Source organism: Cydia fagiglandana, chromosome 19, assembly GCF_963556715.1.
Source record: "Cydia fagiglandana chromosome 19, ilCydFagi1.1, whole genome shotgun sequence".
Taxonomy (NCBI): Eukaryota; Metazoa; Arthropoda; class Insecta; order Lepidoptera; family Tortricidae; genus Cydia; species Cydia fagiglandana.
In genome coordinates, this window is record NC_085950.1 from 12,016,766 (window position 1) to 12,042,862 (window position 26,097).

Here is a 26,097-nt window from a genome sequence, read left to right on the forward strand (position 1 = left end):
CCGCCATCAAAATTTTCGCGTCGCCGCTGCCGACACTGCGCTATCGCCGTGGCATCGGCGTGACCTTGTTAGATACTAGAGTCTGTCTAAGCTAACTTTGCACCGATTTGAACAGAACAAAGTGAGGGAGTGTTATTATAATATAAACGTCATATTTTCATAGAAATTTGACATTAACGATGATATTTACACACGTTGTCGTTGCAAATGCTATGCAGATTAGTTTGATCGGGAATTTATTGCTTTTATATAAGGTGCTAACAAATTACAGCTTGGCAAAAAAGAGTAGAAATTAAAAAGTGGCAACACTGTAGTGTCGTCCCGTTTTCTTATATAAATTGATTTGAAAGGGTCGACACTACAATGTTGCCACTTTTTAATTTCTACTCTTTTTTGCCAAGCTGTAGGTATCGATATTTTAAGAGATGGTACTTTATATAAAAACAGTTAACTTTAAATAGAAATCAAGAAAACTTTTCATATCATATTTTTGTTTTATTTACCGAACAAAAAAATTAATTAAAATTATATTAATAAAATTAATTAAAAATAATCATTACGTGCATTTAACCACATAAAGAAAAAATACATAGAGTGCTCATGCTCACTCCACACATAAGTTTTGGTACCAAAAATACTATTCTTTTCGTAGTCAACATTAGTATCGAGTAACGGAATTATCAGTACTGCTACTTGACAATAAATGTTGCACCGACCGAAAAGTCTAATGCTCAACAACTTTCAGCGAATATTAAACAAGGATTAACTGGAAATTATTTTTAACTCCTTCTGCTTTAATATTAGTTGTAGATAGTTGTTCAATACAATTTTCGTGAGTCGCGACATTTGAGACATCTAGTATCAAGTAACGGTACTGATAATTCCGCTACTCGATGCTAAATGTCAATTACGAAAATAATAGTCTTTTTGGTACCAAAACTGATGTATGGAGTGAGCACTCTATGCTTACTATATTTGTCTATGATTTAACTGACAAGATGTTTAACACTTTCTGTTTTGCCAACAATTGTTTGTGTTAAATGTCATTATCATCAACGTGTCATTTCATTTATCAACGTGAAGTGGCCAGTTAAAAAGAGGTCTCATTTAATTATCTCATTAACAGGGTGTTTTTACATAGCAAATTTGTTTTCCAATTTTCTCAAAGAACATCATAAAACCTAAATGTTTCATACTTAAATATACTCCAGGAGTCGAGTATTATCAGCTGTAAAAATATTGGTAGCTAATTTGTTAGCACCTTATATTAAGTTCGGATATATAACTTTTTTGGCTAATATATATTAGACTGCATGCTTTCTCTTGTCTATGCTTAAGCTAAACATGTGGCAGTAGTTAGCGATTCGGTGGCCAGGCAATGTCAATGGATAAGAAATAGGTGATATGGAGTCTAACCTAATACGTCTATTCCAGAACATATCCTCAACAATTGAATGTAAAGGTATGAGCACGATAGTTGAAGTCACGCACACAACAACAAAATCATGTAATGACAGTGAGATTTTGAAATTAATATTCTTTTTAGGCTTCCGTATTTCGTACCAATATCAAGTTGATATCAACTGTAAAAAAGTTTCTTGAAGGTTTTTTTTATAGGCTTTTAATATCGTACGTTTAAGTCGCATTCACTCATTGATTAATTCATACTATTTTTGCGATTAGTAGGTACTCTGTGCGAGCAGTGTGTGTAATCATTCACCTCTCCTGGCGATACGTACATATAATAACTATTATATTTGACTATAGCTACCCGCACTGACTTCGCACGGATAACACAAAACCTTAACAAATTGTACACCTAAACTAAAGCTTCCTCAAAAATCTTTCTATTGATAGCTGAAATCCGCATGAAAATCAGTTGAGTAGGTTTTGAGTTCATCGTGAACATACATTCATATAGTTACAGACAGACGCGGCGGGAGACTTTGTTTTATAAGGTGTAGTGAATTAGTGATAAATTCAATTAACAGTAACCTCACAATATAAAGATGTTCATTGTAATGTAATTCAATAAATAATCCTTGAAATTAAAAGGTTTGAATTCTCTTCGCATAAACCAAGTTTTCAAGGCTACGCCGCCGATTCGCCGCCACCACCAACCAATTTTGACCGGCGAACCGTCGCCGGCTAAATGCCTATCGGGCGGCGCTAGACGTGCGCGCCGGTCGAAAATAATTGGGCAACGGCGCGCCACCAAAAAATCCACGGCGGCGGCGTGGAATTTTTCAACTTTTCAATATTAAGACGTATATAATGAAAAGTCATGCTTAACCCTTAAATCGACAAGGGAAAAAAATCTTAAAAAACTGTGTTAGTATCATTTTTTCGGTGTTATTATCTTATTAGGTATGTGGTTGTTTATTGTAGAAAAATCATGAAAAAAAATCTATTTATAATAGTTTCGAAAAAAACATAGGTATGACAAATATGTTGGATGTTGCCAGGTTCGGTGTAAATAAAAAGATACGCTGCATAATGAAAAGACGTCTAGTATTTTGGACGTTGCCGAATATACAGTACTTTATATGCATAAGGTTTTTTTTTTGTCAATATCATGTTTATTTTTAAATTAATATAGAATAATTGCTTTTAATTACAAATACACTTACTGATAATGTCAACTTATGTTATGAACTAAAGTAAAACCTACTATTTTTATATTTTTCCAAAAAGTTTATAGCTCGTAGGTGGTAACATTTTACCAGTCATTGGCGTCATTTTATTAACATTAAATCAAACTTAGCGGGGTATCGTAGGATGCAGCAACATCTGAACAATGGTATACAATAATGCATGTAATTTTATCAATATTTTCGTAAGAACTTTCTTAAATGAAATCGGGTCTGTCTCTTGATGTCTTGATGAACGCACAGGAAAAAAATCCGTAATAATATTTTTTTATCTATTTGGTTCATTACGTTGTAATAAGACAAATAATGACTTAGTATGGTGTTGGTGCGACATAAAATAGTAGAAATTCAATTATATAACCAGAAAAATTCCGTAAGTACGTAATTATTGCCATTTTTAAGTAAGTATTTTACGTCAAAAATGTGAGTGTTACGTAGGAAGTGACGCCCGCAATAATTTTCAACTATTTCTTATCGGACTATAACCTATTACATATTTTAACGCTGCATAATACTGTCTTATAAAAAAATATTCGGCGCGAAATTTAAACTACCGGCGGCGGCGGCGGCGCGCGTACTCCTTATGGCGGCGGCGCGCACGTCTAATCGGCGCTCATATCTTTGAGATTATAAACTACATACATAATAAAATACAATTAAATCAACAATTAAAAAACAATTAAAAGAATCAAATGAACGCTATTAAAAATGTATTCGTCAAAATCATCACCTAACAGCTAATTTCACCAGCAACATGAAAACGGGCATTCTAAAATCCGAATCTTAAGTATTTACAACTTTACAAGCGGGCCGGACAACGTCCTTGACGAGTAGCGAAGGAACGAATCGTGGTACTACTACAACCGGTATTGGCACTTACTTATTACCGGTAATAGCTTTAGGAGTAAACTATCAAATAGTGGTATTTGTTGTCAATTGGCTAAACCGATAACACTATTGAATACCGGTATTCGAATACCTCTATTCGGAGCTTAAGTGATATAAATACCCAAATTCAAATTACATCGGTTATACCTCAATAATAACCTGTAGTCAGAATACCGGTAACGGTCCCTGGTCCGAAGTCGAATGTAAGAACTTCGCTTCGCTTCGCTCGCTCGTTCGATTAATCGATTGCTTATAATGGTTTTTAAATTGTGTATTGCTTGACATTTGCATAATTATAATCAATTGTTATTTTCCTACTTGACGATCATAATATAAATTCGTATAGAGTAGTGTAAAATAATTTCATATTATGAAATAAATAAATCTAAATCATATTTCCTTTACATTACAACTCAGCTCAAACGTCAAAAAATAGGCAAGCCGGTGGGACTCGGCTTTTATATACGCGTCGCCACTGATATACAATTTGTCTTAGCTAATTCAGGTCAGTAACATTTTTATGAATAACGCCAACAATCAAGTTTAAAAATAAAGTCGTGTCAATATCATTTTGACACCCTCTTAGCAACTTCTGCTCCATAGTCTTTCGATTTGTCAACTTCTGCTCCATAGTCTTTCGATTTTTCGCCGAGGTCGATCTACTGGGGATCTTTTAGCGTATGTCACGCACTGCTGCGGCGAGGCCATCGAGAGGAACGGTGAAGCGCTTGCTGTTTCACTGGACATCTCGAAGGCCTTTGACAGGGTTTGGCACGCAAGTCTCCTTAGCAAGCTTCCTGCTTACGGCATCCCTGCTGATTTTTGTAGCTGGCTATCTGATTTCCTGAGTGAACGGTCGATCAGAGTAGTTATTGATGGCTGCTCTTCGGACCTCATGGCCAATTGACGCCGGTGTTCCTCAGGGGTCTGTTCTCTCCGCAACCCTTTTCCTGCTCCACATTAACGACATGCTGCAACCCAGCATTGTAGGTTATGCAGATGACAGTACGGTTGTTGAGAGATATTTGGCTAGTGCAAGGGACAGCAGGGAGGATATACGTTCACAGAGAGAGGCCATGGTTGAGCGAATTAACTTGACCCTTAGTCTCATTTCCCAGTGGGGTGATGACAATCTGGTCACGTTCAATGCCTCCAAAACGCAGACGTGTCTATTTTCCGCAAAACGGAGTCCATTCGACCTGACTCCTTCTTTCCGGGGTGCATCTGTACCTATTACCGACAGCCTGGAACTCCTCGGCATGGAGATGAGTTCAGTCCTCAGCTTCGGCAGCTTCATTGAGTCTAAAGCACAAACTGCGGCCAGAAAGCTGGGCGTCCTAAATAAGGTGAAGCGATACTTCACACCTGGACAGCTTCTAACACTTTACAAAGCTCAAGTCCGGTCGTGTATGGAGTATTGCAGCCACCTGTGGGATGGCTCAGCTAAATACCAACTCGCCGCTTTGGACTCAGTGGAGCGCAGAGCCAGGAGGATGATTGGCGACAAGAAGCTAACGGCTAAGCTTCAGTCTTTGGCCCATGGCGGAAAGTCGCCAGCCTGTCGGTATTCTACAGGTTGCCCAAGAGCTACACGAGCTTATTCCACCGTCCCCATTCTACGATCGGACTTAGACGCACGGCCGGTTTCCATCCTTACATGGTAGATATTCCACCAATTCGCACGAAACGCTTTGCTTCTACTTTCCTTATGCGCACTGCCAAGGAATGGAATTCCTTGCCGGCGTCTATATTTCCGTGTTCTTATAACCCGGCAACCTTCAAATCAAGAGTGAACAGGCACCTTCTGGGCGAGCTCGCTCCATCGTAGGCCACGTCTACGCCTCGGCTAGTCTGTGGCCATGAGTAAGCCCATTCATAATATATAAAAAATGTCAACTTCTGCTCCATAGTCTTTCGATTTGTCAACTTCTGCTCCATAGTCTTTCGATTTGTCAACTTCTGCTCCATAGTCTTTCGATTTGTAGCTTGACCCGAACTGCTAATCCTTCTATTGTTAAGTAAAACCGCTCGTGTTAATACCTTCAACACTAATATATACCTTTTTTTTAGAAAATCCCACGCTAGACGAATAAAATACGTCATCGAAAAAAATACTCAATGCAAGATATGCTTAAAGACATTGTCCTGGCGTGCTTTGAAGAACCACATGTTATACGTACATGAGCAGTATAAGGCAAGTAAATTTTCTTGAAATAGTTATTTGTTTTACAAGGGGGCAAAGTTGTCTAACCGCTTGTGCTAATATTGATACCCGAGCAAGCGAAAGATTCCAAAATTGAAAGAATCGAAAAATGCAATCTTGAGCGTTGCGAGGGTTACAAAGCACGAGAGTTAAACAAAATTAGCCCCCGAGTGAAACACAGTTTTTCACCACACCAACCCGAAGCAAATATTAAATGTAAAATATCAAACAAAATCAAATTCAAATGATTGTTATTAAATATTGATCATCCAAAATCATCATAAAAGTCAATTCTACAAGCAAACATAAGAAAACAACTCATGCATTTGATTACTTTGCCTCACATGTGCATAAAATGCAACTTGGCTATTATCATGTCGCGATCAGAAAGGGATTAGAAATGACAGATTTCCATACACTTACGTCTAAATCAATATGGATTGACAGCTATCTCAATCCCTTTTTAATTGCGATTCAGTAATATCAGTTTCTGAAGTGCAAAGTAAGCCTTTCCGAGCTGGTGTGGTGAAAAGGAATGAGTTGGGTCACCCCACGTCTATCGACGCGGAATAAGAGCAAGACTGACATCGACCGAGTCTAATGACATCTTTTTCGCTCTTATTGCGCAGATATATATATTTTTTTTCAAAATCGGTGTCACACAAGTTAATAAATTAAATGTACTTTATTTCTACTTCACTAAAGTCTTATTTAGCTTGATAAGGAAGGAAGAAACGTAGTGCGAGAGACAAATTATAATCGTTTGTCCCTATCTGTCATTTCGACGTTTGTGTTAAAAAGAGACAAAATTGTCTATGGTTTCAGGAGCCAGTAGAGGAGCGGTACTGTGTCGAGTGTGACACGACCTTTAAGAGGATTTCCATCTTTAAGAAGCACTTTCTTGAGAACCATTCGGGCGTGCCTAAACCTACGTAAGTAGTAAAATTTCAAAGTCTACTAGGGGTCTAAGTCGTTACTAGGTCAAGTGGAGTTCCTATTTGAAATAGTTTACGTTGGACCTACCACTTCATGCCGGTTTCCATCCTTACATGGTAGATATTCCACCAATTCGCACGAAGCGCTTTGCTTCTACTTTCCTTATGCGCACTGCCAAGGAATGGAATTCCTTGCCGGCGTCTATATTTCCGTGTTCTTATAACCCGGCAACCTTCAAATCAAGAGTGAACAGGCACCTTCTGGGCGAGCTCGCTCCATCGTAGGCCACGTCTACGCCTCGGCTAGTCTGTGGCCATGAGTAAGCCCATTCATAATAAAAAAAAAAAAGTTCATACGGAACCCTCGGTGCGCGAGTTAAGTAAACTCGCTGACCAATGAGTTATCACTACACCTTATAAAACAAAGACACCCGCCGCGTGTGTCTGTTTGTGTGTATGTAACTCAAAAACTACTGAACGGATTTTCATGCGGTTTTCACCTATCTATAGGGTGATTCTTGAGGAAGGTTTGTATATAATTTTTAACCCGTGCGCAGCCGGGGCGAGTCGCTAGTTATTACTATAGAGAAGCCATACCACACAGTGAAATTTTCGCAATCGCAACCTATACCATACGTGACCATAACGTCGTAAGCGCCGTGAAATTCATGGCGTTTACGCGTTTAGGTCGTGAGATTCACGCTCCACTTCCATAGATTGTTCTCGGCCGACAACTCATGGTGCAAAATACTGGTTCTACCGGTTCTATACGTAGTAATAAGCGTTATTCGCGGACGGTCTAGCACGCAAAATGACTAGTGTAACATTTTGCCTATATCGCTCTTAGTCTACATCGCGAACGGTCCAGAACGCAAAATGCCTACATCATTTTCCATCGTTTTATCTTTACGTTAGCGATGTCGAACTGTGCGAACTATTCTGTGCGGTTTGGCCTTCGGCCATTTGAAGATAACTAACGAACCTATCCTAATACATGTGTGATATAAAAAAGTGGTCATTTTGCGTTCTAGACCGTTCGTGATGTGGACTAAAAGTGATATAGGCAAAATATTACGATAGTCATTTTGCGTTCTAGAGTTTCTAGACCGTCCGCGACTATACCAGTAATAAAAATTCAATGCACTTGACCGGTTTTTTTTGTGTTCGCAGGTATCCGTGCGAACATTGCGGGAAAGTGATGTCCAACAAAACTACATTCCAAAACCATGTACGGCTCTTCCATGAAGGCAAGACCGACTACTGCTGTCACATCTGCGGCAAGGTGAGACCATAGACCACAAACAGCCTTACACCGATGTACTTTTAAAGGTAGACGTCCACAGGACCGCATCGCACGCATCGGGAAGAAGGGCGTTCTATTTTACATTACGTAGTACTGAACTCCAACCAGCCTGGCGCAAGTAGGAACAAAAATACAAAATGTACGGAATTATCCATAAATTATATTGCTTTCTCATTCTCTCGGTTTATCCATCTTACTTCCTCTGTCAGTCGTCATTTTTATCTGCTCTGTGGTCATATTGTATTTGCGGAGAAACCAAAAATCTCTATAACATTCCGAGTTTTCGTGTTATATTTATATAAAAATTCTTTTATTTTTTTTTTTCATTTATTTATTAACACAAAAATAATACATTTAAAAAATCATGACAGCGAACAAAGCCCCCTGAGGCTTAACTGCCGCTGTAATCGCTCTTATTTACTATTAATATTATGTATCTTAAACTATGGGTTTATGGTATTATTGAAACGGCTTGTAAATTTTTACAAAATGCGACCTAGAAAACCACATAGAACTTGTGTTTTTTGTGGGATTCGTGCCTATTATCGAAGTGAAAATAAAGAAAGGAAAATGGCGAGTATTCCATTGGATCCTGACCGGTAAGCAAGAAATTAGATAATATTTATTCCCATGTAACGTGAAAGCACGATTGTGGACATACTTTATTCGTTAAAACCATGTTAAAACCTTTAAAAAATTGTTTTGTTGTAAAGCCGCGTCTCCATATTGCGCGGCAAGCTATCGAACATTGGCGCGCGCGGCATCGCGCGCAATGGATACCGGGCTGCCGCGCGCGCCAACTCGAACATTGGCGCGCTCGAACGTGCCGCGCGACGAACCATTCACTGTCGGTGTTTCGACGCGCGGCAAAGGAATGTTCGCGCGCAGTTGGGACGGGTGTGTATATATTTCAGTTGGCTCGCGCGGCAGCATACATAGATAATGAAAAGTGTCGTACTTTAATTAAATTATATTGCACTAAACAGTTTCTATTGAACAGTAAATGTAGTGATTATAGAAACAGATCATTTTTCTATTTGGCTATACTTCGATTCGAATAATATTTTTTTTGTGATATAATGTGGTCGATCGTCGGATCGCCTGCCGCGCGCGGCCGCTGCGCATAAGCTCTAGATGGTGTCGCCAAAATACAGGTGTGCCGCGGTCGAACATTGCTCGCGCGGCCGCCGCGCAATATCGAGACGCACCTTAACACTAATGCTGCTCTTGGTAACTATAACTATCGATAACTTTCATATTTTATCAGTTGCAGACATTGGGTGAAAATTATAGGTAATGAGGACTTGGCCTATATTTCAATTGGGAAATAATACCAAACTAAGTTTGTTTGTGATGACCATTTTCAACCCAACTGTTTCTGAAAGAACAGCCAGCAGTCTAAAAAAAAGGTTAGCAATTTTTTTTTAATGTTGATCAGATAACATTCAAAATAAATTGCTCTAATAATGAAAGGGTATGTCATAAACTTTCAAATGTCTCCTTTAAATAAGCGATTCAATTATAGTGTATTTTGCTTACCTTAGTTTAATAGTTTTGTTTTTATTCTAGGTCCATGTCCATACCAACAGTTAAGATTAAAGCACAACCTCTATCAGAGCATTTGCTGGTGGATTTTCCATGACATATTTATGAATGTAGCGCAGTACCAGCTATACCTCATATTGAAATAGGCATTGGTAAGCTATTTTACTTATTTGTTGACAATTAATACTATTCTGTTCCTTAACCTTTGTAGGGCAAAAAAGTGATGTTATGCCTAACCAAGATCGAATACTGATGGATTTAACTAATATTCCAAAGCTTACTTTGGCACGCCCACTTTGTCAGTAAAAAAAGGCGGCAAGTCTAAACCTTCATAAGGCAGAGAGAATATATTTCCACATGATTCTGAACTTTATTTCATAGTGATAGGGTTTAATTTTTGCATAATTTATGACACCCTTATGCCTTATAAAGTGTGAAAAAATGTAGGCCCGAAGAAGGAGAGTTGATTTTCCATAGACAATTTTAATTTTACGCCTTTTTTATGTATGTGTGTTTGAGTATAATGAGACATAAACGGTTTCTTTGTTTTAGCTCCACGGGAAAATATTCACCGGAATAAAAATAAATTAAATACTTACCCCCTTATTCATAAACGTTTACTAAAGTTGACAAACCAATAGTAATCGTTTGTCCCTTTCCGACGTATTAGTATGATGGAAAGGGACTAACGATTATTCAATTATCGGCTTGTTAACTTTAGTAAACGTTTATAAGGGGGTTAGACTGTAAGTTATTTGTTTTATATTTTTATCGATATTTTTTATTTATTTATTATGTATCATCCGAAAGGTACCACGGATAACTTATCGATAAATGCCAGGAATGCGCGCGTACTGCACTATTCGTTTCGCTATGTTGGCACTCGCGTTGCTTGACTCAATTTTGACGTTTGACGTGTGTTATTGTGCGTGTGTCACTAGATGTAGGTATGCATAATTGATTTCATTGGCGAGTAAGGGAGTCCCGTCTCTTAAAACGTAGTGGCTATATTCTCTTTGACTCTAAGAAAATGTTGGTGGTAACTACTGGTTTTTAGGGTTCCGTAGCCAAATGGCAAAAAACGGAACTCTTATGGATTCGTCATGTCTGTCTGTCTGTCCGTCCGTATGTCACAGCCACTTTTCTCCGAAACTATAAGAACTATACTGTTGAAACTTGGTAAGTAGATGTATTCTGTGAACCGCTTAAGATTTTCACACAAAAATAGAAAGAAGGATATTATAAATAGATGGAAGAGATATACGAGATGTATAGAAAACTTATATGCGGGTCAAGGCTTGGACATAGAGGACATAGAACCTGAAATAACAGTTGATAAAGATAGAATGGGCCCGGATATACTTAGGGAAGAATTCAACAAGGCGCTAATAGGAATACAGAATGGAAAAGCTGCAGGTGATGATGGCCTATACATTGAATACATTAAGTACGCAGAATGTGACCCCATCAAAGAAGAGATTTTTATGATAACACAAGATATATACAAAACATGAGTTATACCAAAGGATTTCCAAGTCAGTAAAACTATCACATTGCCCAAAAAACCGAACACATTAAAATGCGAAGAACACAGGACACTAAGCTTAATCTCACAGGCGTCGAAAATACTACTGAAAATTATTCAAAATAGAATTAGACCGGTTATGGAAGAATACCTTGGACCGAACCAATATGGATTCCGACAGAAAAAAGGTACGAGAGAGGCCATACTGGCGCTGAGAATGGTTGTTGACAGGAGAATAGACTTGGGCCAAAACACACATATAGCCTTTATTGACTTGGAAAAGGCCTTTGATAGGGTCAATTGGAAGAGCATGATGGGAATTTTAAGGGAGGCAGGCTTGGACTTCAGAGACCGAAGAATAATTTTCAATTTATATAAGGAACAGGAGACAATTATCAGTGTGGGAGAAGAAAGTTGCAGAGCAAGGATAAAGCAAGGAGTGCGGCAGGGTTGTCCACTTTCACCCCTTATCTTTAATATATTCATAGAGTGTGCCATTAGAAAAAATTTAGAAGAAACTGAAGGAGGAGTCAAATTTAATGGGGAAAGAATAGTATTTATTAGATTTGCGGACGACATAGCAGCACTGGCCCCAAGCTCAAATGAATTAAAAAAAGTAATGGAGCAGATGGATTTAATTTTTACACAATTTGGACTCAAAATTAACACTAATAAAACTAAAACACTTATTGTTTCAAAATTTCGCCCGGTTAAGGAACAAATTGATATCAGAGGGACACATATAGAACAAGTAAACAAATTTAGATATTTAGGCAGCTTAATTACGCAAGACTCCAGATGTACAGATGAAATAGTATCAAGGATAGCAATGGCAAAAACAGCTTTCAACGCCAAAAAACCTTTGCTTAAGGCTAGGATCTCCAAGAGTACAAAAAAACGCCTAATTAAGATATACATCTGGAGCATCGCTTTGTATGGGTGTGAGACGTGGACAATGCTGCAGAAGGATAGGAAACGATTAGAGGCTTTTGAGATGTGGTTGTGGAGAAGAATGGAGAGGATAAGTTGGACGGAGAAAAAAACGAACGAGGAAGTGCTGCAAATCGTTGGAGAGAAAAGAAACCTACTGAGGACCATAGAAAATAGACGAGGCAAAATGATAGGTCACTTGATAAGACACGACACTTTCTTTAAAACTATATTAGAAGGCAAAATCGAAGCTAGGAGAGGAAGAGGAAAACCACGAGCAAGCTATATACAACAACTATAATTTTTAAGAAAAAAAAACCGACTTCCATGGGGGCCGATGAAAGATTACTGTAGATGGTACACTATGTAGAAAAGGAGGTAAAACCACCCACTTTTCTACTAGCATTTCGCTTCTGTATAATGGCTCCTCTACAGGATGGGCCAACGCCGGCCACTCCAAGGGACGCATTTATGCGTTAGAGGGAGCAAGTGATATTGCTATCTCATTCTACCGCATGGCTGCGTCCCTTGGAGTGGCCGGCGTTGGCCCATCCTGTAGAGGAGCCATGAGGGTCGTAGTTCTAGCCTAACCTAACCCACTCCTCAGATAGCAGTTCGGTTCTGTGCGGATCGCAGTTCGAACCTAATCAAACCCACTTTTCAAGTAGCATTTCGTTTCTGTAAGGCTCGCAGTTCTAACCTAACCTAATCCTTGTTCGGTTCTGTGAGGATCGCAGTTCAAACCTAACCTTACCCACTTAATGGCGCATGCCGTGCGGTGTACGGGGGTTTAAGCGGGAGGGGCTAGTAAGATTGGCATCATCGTACTTTATACCTACATTAATTTTATGGTAAGTAATCATAGTTGTTTATTTAGTTAAGGTATCATAGTGGTTTTCTGGATCAAGGTCCGGGTCCGAGTCCGGGTCCGGGTCCGAGTCCGAGTCCGGGTCCGGGTCCGAGTCCGGGTCCGAGTCCGGGTCCGTGTCCGGGTCCGAGACCGGGTCCGAGTCCGGTTCCGAGTCCGAGTCCGAATCCGGGTCCGAGTCCAGTTCCGGGTCCAAACCGGATCCGGGTCCGAACCGGATCCGGGTATGAGTCCGAGTCCGGGTCCCAGTCCAAGTCAAAATCGAAATTCGTAATCACCAAACGTGTACCATGCGTCATTGAAGAGTTCTGTTCTGGTCATCATCAGCAGTTCCACTTCATCAAATGCGACAGTTTTTAATGTAAATGCTTGATTTTATGATGAAAATACAAAAAAATCTATACGTATGCCTTTAATATTTGAGGAGTTCCCTCGATTCCTTATGGATCCCATCATCAGAACTCGAGCTTGACAAAAATGTGGCTTAAAAACTTAACTTGCTTAACGAACATAACGAAAAGGAAAAATCGACCAAACGTGAACTATGCGTCGTTTAAGAGTTCTGTTCTGATCATCATCAGCAGTTCCACTTCATCAAATGCAACAGTTTTTAATGAAAATGCTTGATTTTCTAATGTAAATACAAAAATCTCTATACGCATGCCTTTAAGATTTGAGGAGTTCCCTTGATTCCTCATGGATCCCATTATCAGAACTCGAGCTTGACAAAAATGTGGCTTAAAAACTTAACTTGCTTAACAAACATAACGACGAGGACAAATCGCCAACCGTGAACTATGCGTCGTTGAAGAGTTCTGTTCTGATCATCATCAGCAGTTCCACTTCATCAAATGCAACAGTTTTTAATGAAAATGCTTGATTTTCTGATGTAAATACAAAAATCTCTATACGCATGCCTTTAAGATTTGAGGAGTTCCCTTGATTCCTCATGGATCCCATCATCAGAACTCGAGCTTGACAAAAATGTGGCTTAAAAACTTAACTTGCTTAACAAACATAACGAAGAGGACGAATCGCCAACCGTGAACTATGCGTCGTTAAAGAGTTCCGTTCTGATCATCATCAGCAGTTCCACTTCATCAAATGTCACTGTTTTGAGTGTATATGCTTGATTTGTTGATAAAAACCCAAAAATCACTATATGTATGCCTTTAAGATTTGAGGAGTTCCCTCGATTCCTCATGGATCCCATCATCAGAACTGGGTTTTGACAAAAACGGGACCAATCTGTATGCATATACATTCAATCAAAAAAAGATCTTTCAAAATCGATCTAGTAATGACGGAGATATGGAGTAACAAACATAAAAAAAAATATAAAAAAAAAAAACATACAACCGAATTGATAACCTCCTTCTTTGAGATTTGGAAGTCGGTTAAAAAGCAAAAGCAAATGTCGTGTCTTACAGGGACCTAAAGAACCTGGCCGAGGACCGCGAAAACTGGCGCATACTCCACCGACAAGAGCCATGCTCTTAAATTATGATGATGATAAATAGTTTGCGCGAGAGACACTTCCAAAGTGGTAAAATGTCTGTCCCCCCTAACCCCTCCCCCCCCCCCCCCCCGCCCCTGGAACTTCTAAAATAAGAGAATGATAAAACTAAAGAAAATATATGATGTACATTACCATGAACGAGAGTTTGAACGGGCGAGTCCGACTCGCACTTGGCCGCTTTTTTTTTCAGTGGTTACCCAAGGTGGGGAAAAAATCCAGTAGTTACCACTGGTAAATACCCGGTATAACCCATCGCACGGTGCGGATCAGTAGATGTACTTGTGTGACTTTCAATACAAAAAATACTAAAAACCGTTGCGTGCCATGTGTGCGATGCGGTCCGGTGGACGTCTATCTTAAAGCCTGTGCACACCGGCTGCGTGTGCGTGACGTGCACGTGCGCGTGCGGCGTTGTAGTATACAGATCCTTATGAGAGACAGCACACCGCTTGCGTGACGTGTGCGTGTGCGGCTCCAACATTTTAGCGCACGCACACGCGCACGTCACGCACACGCAGACCGGTCTGGCTCGGCCTTTAAAAGGATAAAATCTTAATTTCCAAATTCAAAACTTCATTAAAAACTTCCAACACCAATTTTTAACAACGACGCAAAAGGAGGGATGTTATATGTTTGATGCCAATGTCTGTCTGTCTGTGGGATCGAAGCTCTCTTAACGGATGAACCGATTTCGATGCCATTTTTTTTCGTGAAAGAGAGTTTCCTTGAGGTTCTTTAGCTATGTTTGATAGAAATCGATTCAGCAGTTTGAAGATTATCAGCCCTTTTCCAATATGATGTAAGGCATTTTTGGTATTACATGGATTTTTATGGCCCCCCCCCCAAAAAAAATTACAAGCTTTTATTTAACTTGCCCTGTTAGTATGTTAGTTAGTGTGAGTTAAAAGTTGGACGAAATTTGTCCAGTCAACGGTAAAAATATGGGTGTAGACAACTTACTCAAAAATATGTCCCATAGTTCTTAATTCACTGACATAAGAGTTATGGGACATATTTTTGAAATGGTTTGTACACCCATATTTTTACCGTTGACTGTCCCACTTCCCGGTATCCGATTGGCATAAAGTTTTGCATTCACATGTAAATCGTATGACACTCAATATTATGATGACATGGCACTGATCTGATGATGGAAGACTGAGTCAGGTGGCTATGGGAACTGTGATAAAACAATGCAAAATAATTTTATTTGGGGTTGTTGACTTGATGAGTATTAGTTGACTGTGGAAAAGAAAATACAGTAGGTAAGCGATAAAAGCTTTTGCAAAAAACATTATTTAAATTTAAATTTTAATAGTTATTTGATTGAGTGAATATTTTAGAAAATAATCGATCTGAAAATAAAATGCGTTTTAGATCCTGTGATATCAAAACATTTTGTTTATTAAATTATGACTATTCTAGTATTTGGCGAAGTCAGACAGTCTGAAAAGGCATTTGGACATGCACAACAATGTAAAACAACCGAAGACCAAGAAGTGCAACATATGCGGACGCTTGTTTTTGGTAAGTGTTACGCAACGTACTACGTAGGCGAACAACACGCGAACGTGAAGCGAAGCGATGCGGCGCGAGGTGAATCAATCCAATTGATACCTATAGAAGTGTCCCACGTGAGCGATCTCGTTGCGAACGCCTTGGGCCCGCCGCGCGGCGCCGTGTCGCGTTCGCGAGTTGTTCGCTTACGTAAGACGCAGTGTTAGAGATAAAACACTACACCACCATCAAATTTAATGTGACATACGGGTAAAGGTACCATATGGCGGTTGGCGCTTACGTTATGTGGCACCGCGTTATTATTAGATCATCGTTAATAAGAGCGTAAGCACTAACCGTCATAAGGTACCTTTTGCCGTGGAACGCCACAAATATAATATTACACACCACACATCCACACGTATTTTAGGGTTCCGTACCCAAAGGGTAAAAACGGGACCCTATTACTAAGACTCCGCTGTCCGTCTGTTCGTCCGTCCGTCTGTCACTAAGTATGTCATGAGCTGTGATAGCTAGACAGTTGAAATTTTCACAGATGCCATCATGCAGAAATACTATTATTTCTGTTGCCGCTGCTACGAGTGTGGGTTTAAGAAACGAACGAAGTGAGTTTCTTAAAAGGATCACACGAGTGTTTTAATGCCTAATTATGTACAATTACATACACTACTTTATCTACACACATATAAAAAAAATTACCTTCTTTTATACATTCACTAACCTCGTATTTCAGCCGACATCCATCGTTGTTCTCTGGCGGAACTCTTTGAGAGGTGCCGTCTCCTATAGTTCGTTTTTTTAGCATTAGAAAGAACTTGCAAGAAGGTAAGCGATCTTGACATGTATTGTCTTTTAATTGAAAAACGCTTTTTAAAAACCAGAAAGTATTACTTATGAAAGCAGAAGAATGTAAATGATCGTATTAGATTCATAATTGTTACATATTTGACGTAACTTATTTTAAAAATGTGTTTTTCAATTAAAAGACACGTCAAGATTGTTTACCTTTTTTCTAATGCTAAAAAAAACGAGGTATAAATATCTTTTTATCACTCATTTTACATGAAACTTTTGCTTAAAACTTGTTTAAAAACAACAAAACAAATTAATTTTATACCTAAAACTAATTAAAAGATAAACTGTACGTCAAATGGCGGTAAATGAAAACTTTTTTCAGACATGTCACGCATCCGTAGTTTTTTTTTATTCATAAACAAACGAATGAAGTCCCTATTCTCATGTCACTCGAGATGAAATGTCGTACGGTTTATATTTAAAAAATATACTGAATTGACGTTTCGTATCGATAATTGTTTTAATATCTATGGATACTAGAATAGACACCCACTTGAGTTTTGACAGCTGTTCCAAATTTAAACTCATAACTCATAACCTTACAAATAGCGGAGGCAGTTATAAAGTTGACCCAAAAATTTTTTATTAAGCTATGAGCTTAATCATATATGTTCCTTGAGTAATTCTAAGCATTTCAAGCCTGGGAGGCAATAAGAAATGTGTGTCTACTCGGATTTGTAATGGATTCAAACTTTCAACCTCTTTTTAACCCTGTTAGGGGATGAATTTTACAAAACGCTGAAATTACTTTTCCTGTCTTTTAATAATATCCCCAAATACAAAGATTCAAGTCCCGCGTTCGATAATTTTTTTGATATCCATACAAACTTTCAACCCCTTTTTCACCACCTTAGGGGATGAATTTTCAAAAACGCTGAAATTAGTTTTCTTGTATGTTTATAATATATCGTTTTACGAAGTTTCAAATTCCTAGCTTAAAATAAAACTTGAACCCCATACAAACTTTCATCCCCTTTTTAACCCCCTTAGGGGTTGAATTTCCCAAAATCGCTTCTTATCTCTTGTACACTTTATAAATGTAATCTAGTGTGCAAATTTCAACTTTCTATCTTTTGTAGTTTCGGCTCCGCGTAGCAAAAATCTCCAACCAAATTTTTCACCTTTTTACGTTTTTCTTGTAAAATTACTATGAAACTGAAAAAAACAAATATCAGCAATGAATTCTACGTCTTTGGTTTATACGAAAATGATACCAAACTTGCCCAAGTACCCACCAGGATCAGAATAGATTTTTTTTAAAGATGACGGGTGGCGGCCGTCTTTGTACCCCACCCTCCCCCCCACCCCAGGCTAGAAATGCTTAGAATTACTCAAATATCAGATGTGATGAAGCTCATAGCTTAATAAAAAATTTTTGGGTCATGTATGGCAGCGTTACATAACTGATTCCAGTAAAAAATCTAAAAAGTTATAACTTTAAAGTACAGATTTTACCTACTACCACAGATAAAAAAGTACTCATAGTAAAATTGGTTGTCATAATGCTGGTCATTTCCTACGGTTTCTGAATGCATTTTAGAGCATTAATGATATGTGCGTAGATAAACATGTTTACGACCCACCTGATGGTAAGCGGTCACCGCATCATATGGACGTCTACACTCCAAAAGTGTTACATGCGCGTTGCCGACCATTTTAAAACTTATGCACTTCTTTTTTGGAGATCTCCATACTGTAGCCTCTCGAGAAAAGGGAACTTATTCAACTTATTGTGGAATGCTCCCTTTTTTCGACAAATTTCCTCCCGCCCGCTGTGAAAGGAATTCCTCTTAAACCGCACAGTGCGTGACCATTTAGGTTCTAGGGTGTGAGGATAAACACTATGCCTATCCTAATACGGCGAGCGGTGCAGTGATGCAAGTTGTCACCGTTGCAACAAGGCAGCATGTCAAACAATTCTTCAGACAACAGCTCATTGTACTTACCTAGGAGCGGTAGAGAACACCTGTATACAACAATTACAATTACTTAATGGCGCAACGACCCAAAATGAGTCTTGGCCTCCGACACGAGTACACGCCAGTTGTCTCGATCCTGTGCCATCTCCCGCCAGTTATCGGCATGGAGATCGCGCAAGTCCGCTTCAACCGCATCGCCCCAGCGATACCTGGGACGTCCGATCGGCCTCCGCCCTACCGGGCTTCCCAGGTATGCCCTCTTAGCGCCGCGATCCTCCTCCATTCTCAAAACGTGGCCGAGCCAGCGAAGACGCCTGTATACAGGTTGGCTAAATAAAAAACCGGACAAGTGCGAGTCGGACTCGCGCACGAAGGGTTCCGTACCATAAAGCAAAAAAAAACTGAAAAAAATGCAAAAAGAAAACGGTCACCCATCCAAGTACTGACCACGCCCGACGTTGCTTAACTTTGTTCAAAAATCACGTTTGCTGTATGGGAGCCCCACTTAAATCTTTATTTTATTCTGTTTTTAATATTTGTTGTTATAGCGGCAACAGAAATACATCATCTGTGAAAATTTTAACTGTCTAGCTATCACGGTTCGTGAGATACAGCCTGGTGACAGACAGACGGACGGACGGACGGACGGACAGACAGCGAAGTCTTAGTAATAGGGTCCCGTTTTACCCTTTGGGTACGGAACCCTAAAAAGAACTACATTACCGTTGCCAGGGTGGTTTTGGGATTATAATGAGCAACTTTTACTACGGGACCAACCTCTCAGTCGCGAAAAAAAATTTGGCTGGTTCATACATTTTGGTTGGTCCATTTTCTATGGGATTGCGATTGCGATTTCGGGGTTGGTCCCGTAGTAAAAGTTGCTCAGTATAATCCCAAAACCTCCCTGGCAACGGGAATGTAGTTATTTTTAACCAGCCTGTATATCGTCCGATAGACAACATGTCACAGATATGCAGCAGCAGCTATTGGAGTAGGCTCCGTCTACTACGGCTCATATGCGCCTGCCGGACAAAGGGCTAGCGATCCATTTGCATAGGTAGTCTCTTGGACAGTCCATAAGATGGTTACTTCCCGACAGGAGACCCCTGAGGGAAAAGACGCGCTAACACGGAACACAACTCTGAAGCACTCGGCCCGCTCGCCTTATAAAACGAAAGCGTAGCAACTCCCACCGAATATCCCTCTGCTTGATAGAAGTTTCTGGCATAGAGTATTCGCACTGCGGGATGGTGGGCGGTAGGGCGCTACCGTCGTCTTTCAAGGTCGAGTTCGAGGCAAAAAAGAGTACCTAAAAGATCGGCTTTCTCTTTTGAGCTGTGGGCTAGATTACTATCCGCATTTCACACTTTACAGTGGTGGTAAATACGACTGACAAAAGTTTTCCTGCTGTGCCTTTGGCAATGCGGGGAGGTAGTCTTTTGCCCATTTTGGCGCCCCCCCCCCCCCTTGGACGGCGCCCGGGGCACGTGTTGCCGTTTGTAATATATGTATCGCGGAAGTCCGCGACAAACTATAAGCTCTCTATGATGGAGCATTCCACGGGCTGTCCCGTACAAACGCATTTTATTTCCTGTGATGCAACTTTTTTTTGGCATTTAAAGCAATCGATTAGGTATTTGTCTGTGCATATTTTTGACTATTTGTCATAAAAAAGAAACTCTTATACCTGCAAATCTTCAGATGCCCCTGATGTGTTCAAAAGTCGCATGTTACGATCGGCATTGCAGCATCGTTGCTGAAAGTGTTGATGCATTTGGTATAAAACGTCATGTGGTTAAAATAATTCAACTTTCGTCCAATAGATGGCGCTGAATGTTGGAGGAACTCGATTTTGTATAGACACCCAATAGACACCTAGTTGACCTAATTTCATTCGTCCATGATATTATTATTGTTGGTACCACTAAACCAAAAGGTACCACATTGTCGGTTGTCAATAAGGTTGATTTCTAATTCAAGCTATATGGAATAGCGCCTTATTGACAACCGACAATAATACCCTTTGATCGAGAATGGCACATATAATATAATAATATGTAACATTCTAAGTTAAAGTTTTTCTTTTCAGGACACCTTAAGTCTACGTTACCATATGTACACACACACGGGCGAGCGACCGTACCGATGTCCGCACTGCGAAACGGCTTTCTCGCAGCCGCACTGCCTTCGTACGCACTTGATGAAGCAGCACAACATTGACGCCAGGGTGAAATCGGACGGGACGATCACTGAAATGACTGGGAGGGAAATAGTAGATTGTGTCGCAAGGGAGCAAAGTGACGTGTTTACGGCGAGGTTGTACTTTGATTCCTAAACGAAGCGAAGGATTCTATAATAGAATCCTTAGCGTAGTGAGGGATTCAAGGGTGTTACGCCCAATATGGAAATAATTTTGCTACCACGTGACACATACTGCTTTTCGCATCACCTATGAGGTAGTTGTAATGTTGACAAATATTATTTAAGATTAAAAAATAATGTGCATAAAACTAGAACAGAAAAGTGTTACTTTGATCCGTCCTAGCAGGGAAGAAAAGTGCCGCTTTGATCCCTCCTAGCAGGGCAGAAAAATCCCTCTCAGTAGAGAGAAAAAAAGCCCCTTTTCTAATTGGTGATGTGCAAAATAAGTTGCCAATAAATTAATTTTTAAAAACAGTTATTGCCGACTGTACTTCGTACCAGATTATTGTATTGTATACCTATACATGTTTGCAAAATGTAGTTTTCAACATCGGTACCACATAGTCCTTCCAATAAGGACGCTCGGACAGGTTATATGTATAAAGATGTCATCCTTATTGTAAGCGACAAAATGGTAGCTTTGATTATTAACTCACAATTTTAAAAGCGGCTAATATAATAGCGTGTTTTAAGTTGCGTCTATTATGTCTGCGCTATGGAAAGATAGCGTCGCATTTGTACCAACGTCAAGCAGTGGACTAGACGGACGCTCGGTAGACGCTAGTGCGGGACGTATCTTATAGTAGAATAAGAATGATTTGCATGGATTTATTATATTGTTACAAGTGAAGCAGGTAAGTGTGAAATAAATGAATATTTTCAATCTTGTTGTTGACTTAGTATTACCAGAGTGTAGTACCTAAATTAAATCAAGAGCGTAATCGTAACATAACAAAGGTAACTAATTATTTGGTCAGCTGTTTTTAAAATTGATCTCCAAAAAAAAATAGCAATTAAATCATTTGGAAAGCATACAAATATTTTATAGGCAATAAATAAAAATCGAGCTACAACTCATGTTCAGCAAATAATTCACAAACGGTCAACATTATAAACCAATATCGGTCTGCTTTTATTATAATTTATCAGCTTAATAAATACTTGGTCCGCAAAATTATTATTTGATCAGGAAGGTTTAAAAATTGGTCGGCAGAAAAATAATGTTTCTAAGCAGTTTAATTGAAACGTATGCATATTAAAGGAATGGTAAGCTGATATAATAAAGTGGATTACATTTGATTTGAAAAATCAGCAGAGTTGCGGGCGGAGCGGAATCAGACCACGTGACATGCGCGGCGCAGACCAAGCTACTAGAAAAGTGGGTTAGGTTAGGTTAGAACTGCGACCTTCACAGAAGTCAACTGCTACTAGAAAAGTGGGTTGGGTTAGGTTAGAACTGCGACCTTCACAGAAGCCAACTGCTACTAGAAAAAGTGGGTTAGGTTAGGTTAGAACTGCGACCTTCACAGAAGCCAACTGCTACTAGAAAAGTGGGTTCGGTTAGGTTAGAACTGCGACCTTCACAGAAGCCAACTGCTACTAGAAAAGTGGGTTAGGTTAGGTTAGAACTGCGACCTTCACAGAAGCCAACTGTTGCTAGAAAAATGGGTTTTTGCTGATCAACTGATTTTTCAGCTAACCATTTTTTGCGGATCAGTTGAATTGTAATCCAAAATGAAATAATTCGCTTACCCACTGATTGCTTACCAAAATTAGATTAATGGTGGATCGCTTACTGCCGCTCAAATAATTAATTTGCCAACCAAATCAATTTAGAGCAGCTCAGTATGACATTAATTGCGAACTGGTTTAGAAATACTTGCCTACCAAAAGTTGCCGACCAAGTATCAATTTCTCCTGACCATATTTTTTTTTTTGTTCATCTAAATAGGAATATTCTGCAGATCGATTAAATAGCACCCCATAACAAACAGTTTTCTCGCAGTCGCACTGTCTCCGCAGGCATTTGCTGAAACAGTACGATGTCGACGCGAGGATGAAAGGGGACGGGACGATCACTGAACTAACTGGGACGGACAATAATAGTACATTACTACAGAGGCCGGGACGAAAGGGGTTGCCGGCCGAAAACATATAGACGATACGAAAACGGATAGGTCTGAGCGCGGGCAACCCCATTTCCCGCCGAGGTATGTATAGTGCTTTTCTAAAACATGCAATGAAATAAATAAAATAAAAAATGAACGAAACCCAAGTTTTATTTATAGAAAAAACTAAAAGTAAACTACACCCAAAATATAACCAACACGTACCTATATCATTATCATGCGTATGTTTTACACGAGTCGTGTATTTTTACTACCCGTATATTTTCATGTATCTTTGATTTTTTCGCCTTGTATCCGTCTGACTGTCGTTTTCGTCACATAAGTTTACATAGTCTTTCATGTTGATATCATGTTTTACATACATAGTTGCTTTATGCATGGAGTAAATAAGTATAATTTCCACAGTGTTGACGAATTTGTAGTTACATTCATTTAAAATATGCCACAAAACTGTTTCTAATAAACTGTAAGCCATTTTTCTTAGTTTCTCAAATAATAAAATTGCCATAAGCAACCATATACATACTTCGTCTTTGACTTGGCGGCAGAGGCAGCAAGTTATTTAAAATCAATTCTGCTTACGCTGCCAATTCCAACACCTACGATTACAATTAATATTAATTTCATTATTTCGTCGGAACTCACATTAAAGTCAAGAAATCAACAACGCACCATAAATCCAATAAAACAGAATGAATATTTTTCAACTTTACCTCCATAACAATTTAAAAAATATAACTACGCGTGTTTGAGTAGACCTTTTTACCGCTAACGTTTAGATGAAATATATTAAATGTTTTTATTTGTGTAGTTAAATTTATAATTTAAAATTATAAAATTATATAATGTATTATTTATTAAGTTCATGTTGATTTTATACAAATAAAACTGCAAATTATAGCAAACATTGTTTTTTGTTTTTTTTTTTATAGGCGTAGTGGCAGAGTGTCATTACGAACCATAAAACAAATACTGCCTCTAGTTTTATTTAATGGATGAATGCCACGACGCTGTGTCACAAATATCTGTGAAATGAAAATTAAAAAAGAGGGCTTTGCCGGCCCTAAGCCTGCAAGATGTGTATGAAATTCCATTACGACCTTTTGTCCTAGCCGCACCTGAAACGTCATAGGTACTTCGCAGCCTATTATAAGGAACATAACATCAATATTTCATTGCATGTTTGAGAAAAAATATTTTTTTAAACATTTTTATTTCTTACCCGCTATTTCGCCAGTACTAGGGTAATTCGCCAGTAACTACATTCCCACGCTAAATATCTATTCTTATTCTTTGACCTACTAAGAATGAGCCAGCCCTAAGGTCACCCGTAGTCTCGAACGGTCTTTTTATTAGGCCCCGAAAATGACTCTGAGCGTTACGACTGCACGGCCCCAAGTTTTGTTAAATAAATAAAATAATACTTTACTAGTTTTGACAAAGTACATATTTTCAGAAATAGCTTTGAAAAAAAATGCGTTTCAGTTCCTGGAATATCAAAACATTTAGTTTCTTACTATTTCAGTATTTGGTGATGGCGCAGACGCTGAAAAAGCATTTGGACAGGCACAACAATGTAAAACAACCAAAGACCAAGAAGTGCAACATATGCGGACACTTGTTTTTGGTAAGCGTTAGAGATAAAACACTACACTACACACCATCAATTTTAATGTGCAGACATAGAAGTTTTTGTGGCAAAATAAAGTGATTGACAAAATAAAATATCGGCATGTCTGTTATCGATGTTACCTTAACGTTATACGTAGATATTTATTACATTTTATAAGAAGATAGCTACCGCGAAATACACAACACGTTCGATAACTTCTTCTTTTTTGATATATTGGTAATTTTCTATTCTTTTAGCACTGAATACTACACTTTATGTTTAAGTACTAAATATACATATAATGCGCTACATTATTTTTTTATTACATAATAAATGTAGCGTTTTGTAATTCATTTGCAGCAAGTAGAATAGGGGATATTACTGCAATGTTCTGCAGCCAGAGTGCAACACTACCGACTCAGTAAATTCATAGACTAACTTATACATACTGTGCCTTAAACTGTTTTTTGACAAGAGACAATAAAATATGACATTGATGCATCAAGGCGGTTTGTTAACAAGGGCCTACCGGTAAACGCGGAAATCGATATTTAGTTATCTGCCTCTTTATCGCTCAAATCGCAAGAGTGATAGAGAGATTAGATAACGAAAATTCGATTATCTTGTTTCGCGGTAGGCCATGTGATTGACGTGACGTGTGATGTGTCAATGTGGTTGGTTTACTGTATGTGCCACAAAGGTGCCATCTACGCAGAGCTTTGCCTAATATTCCCTATTGACATACATATTTTAAATATTAATCTATGACTTTTCGATAACAGATTTATCGATGTTTCATTTTCTCAGGCACTCGTTTATGCCACAAAAAGTCCTATGTATGTTAATGTGGCGTTCCAATTCAATAGGTACCTTACGACAGTTGTATTACGAATACGAACCCACACTCGTATTTTTTAGGGTTCCGTACCCAAAGGTTAAAAACGGGACCATATTACTAAGACTCCGCTGTCCGTCTGTCTGTTGCCAGGCTGTATGTCATGAACAGTGATAGACAGTTGAAATTTTCACTGATGATGTAGGTATTTCTGTTGCCACTACAACAACAAATTACTAAAAACAAAATAACATAAATATTCAAGTGGGGCTCCCATACAACAAACGTGTTATTTTGCTGTTTTTTGTGTAATGATACGGAACTCTTCGTGCCGGAACCGTTAGTCCGACTCGCACTTGGCTGTTTTTAAATTTTAATTCCTAATGTTTTGCTGCGCATACTATCAAAATCGTTGCTGGTTTTTTTGGTCCACCTATAAGCTCTCTATGATGTGTTCAGAACTCGCATGTTAGGACCGGCATTGCAACATCGTTGCTGAAAGTGTTCATGCATTTCGTATAAAACGTCATCTGGTCAAAATGATTCAACTTTCGTCCAATAGACGGCGCTGAATGTTGGAGGAACTCAATTTTGTATACCTAGACACCTAGTTTCATTCGCCCATGATATTATTATTGTCGGTTGAAAACGGTCGGGATG

General features: G+C 39.0%; 1 protein-coding gene across 1 annotated transcript in view; it reads left to right on the forward strand.

The window, feature by feature from the left end:
* LOC134673730 (zinc finger protein 37-like) overlaps nucleotides 1-23,044 on the forward strand; it is a 103,259-nt gene extending 80,215 nt beyond the window's left edge. Inside the window, exon 10 of the mRNA XM_063531736.1 lies at nucleotides 20,749-23,044. Coding sequence (XP_063387806.1) covers nucleotides 20,749-20,994 — 246 coding nt within the window. The 3' untranslated portion in view covers nucleotides 20,995-23,044. The remainder of the gene's footprint in view (nucleotides 1-20,748) is intronic.
* The last annotated feature ends 3,053 nt before the right edge of the window (nucleotides 23,045-26,097 follow it).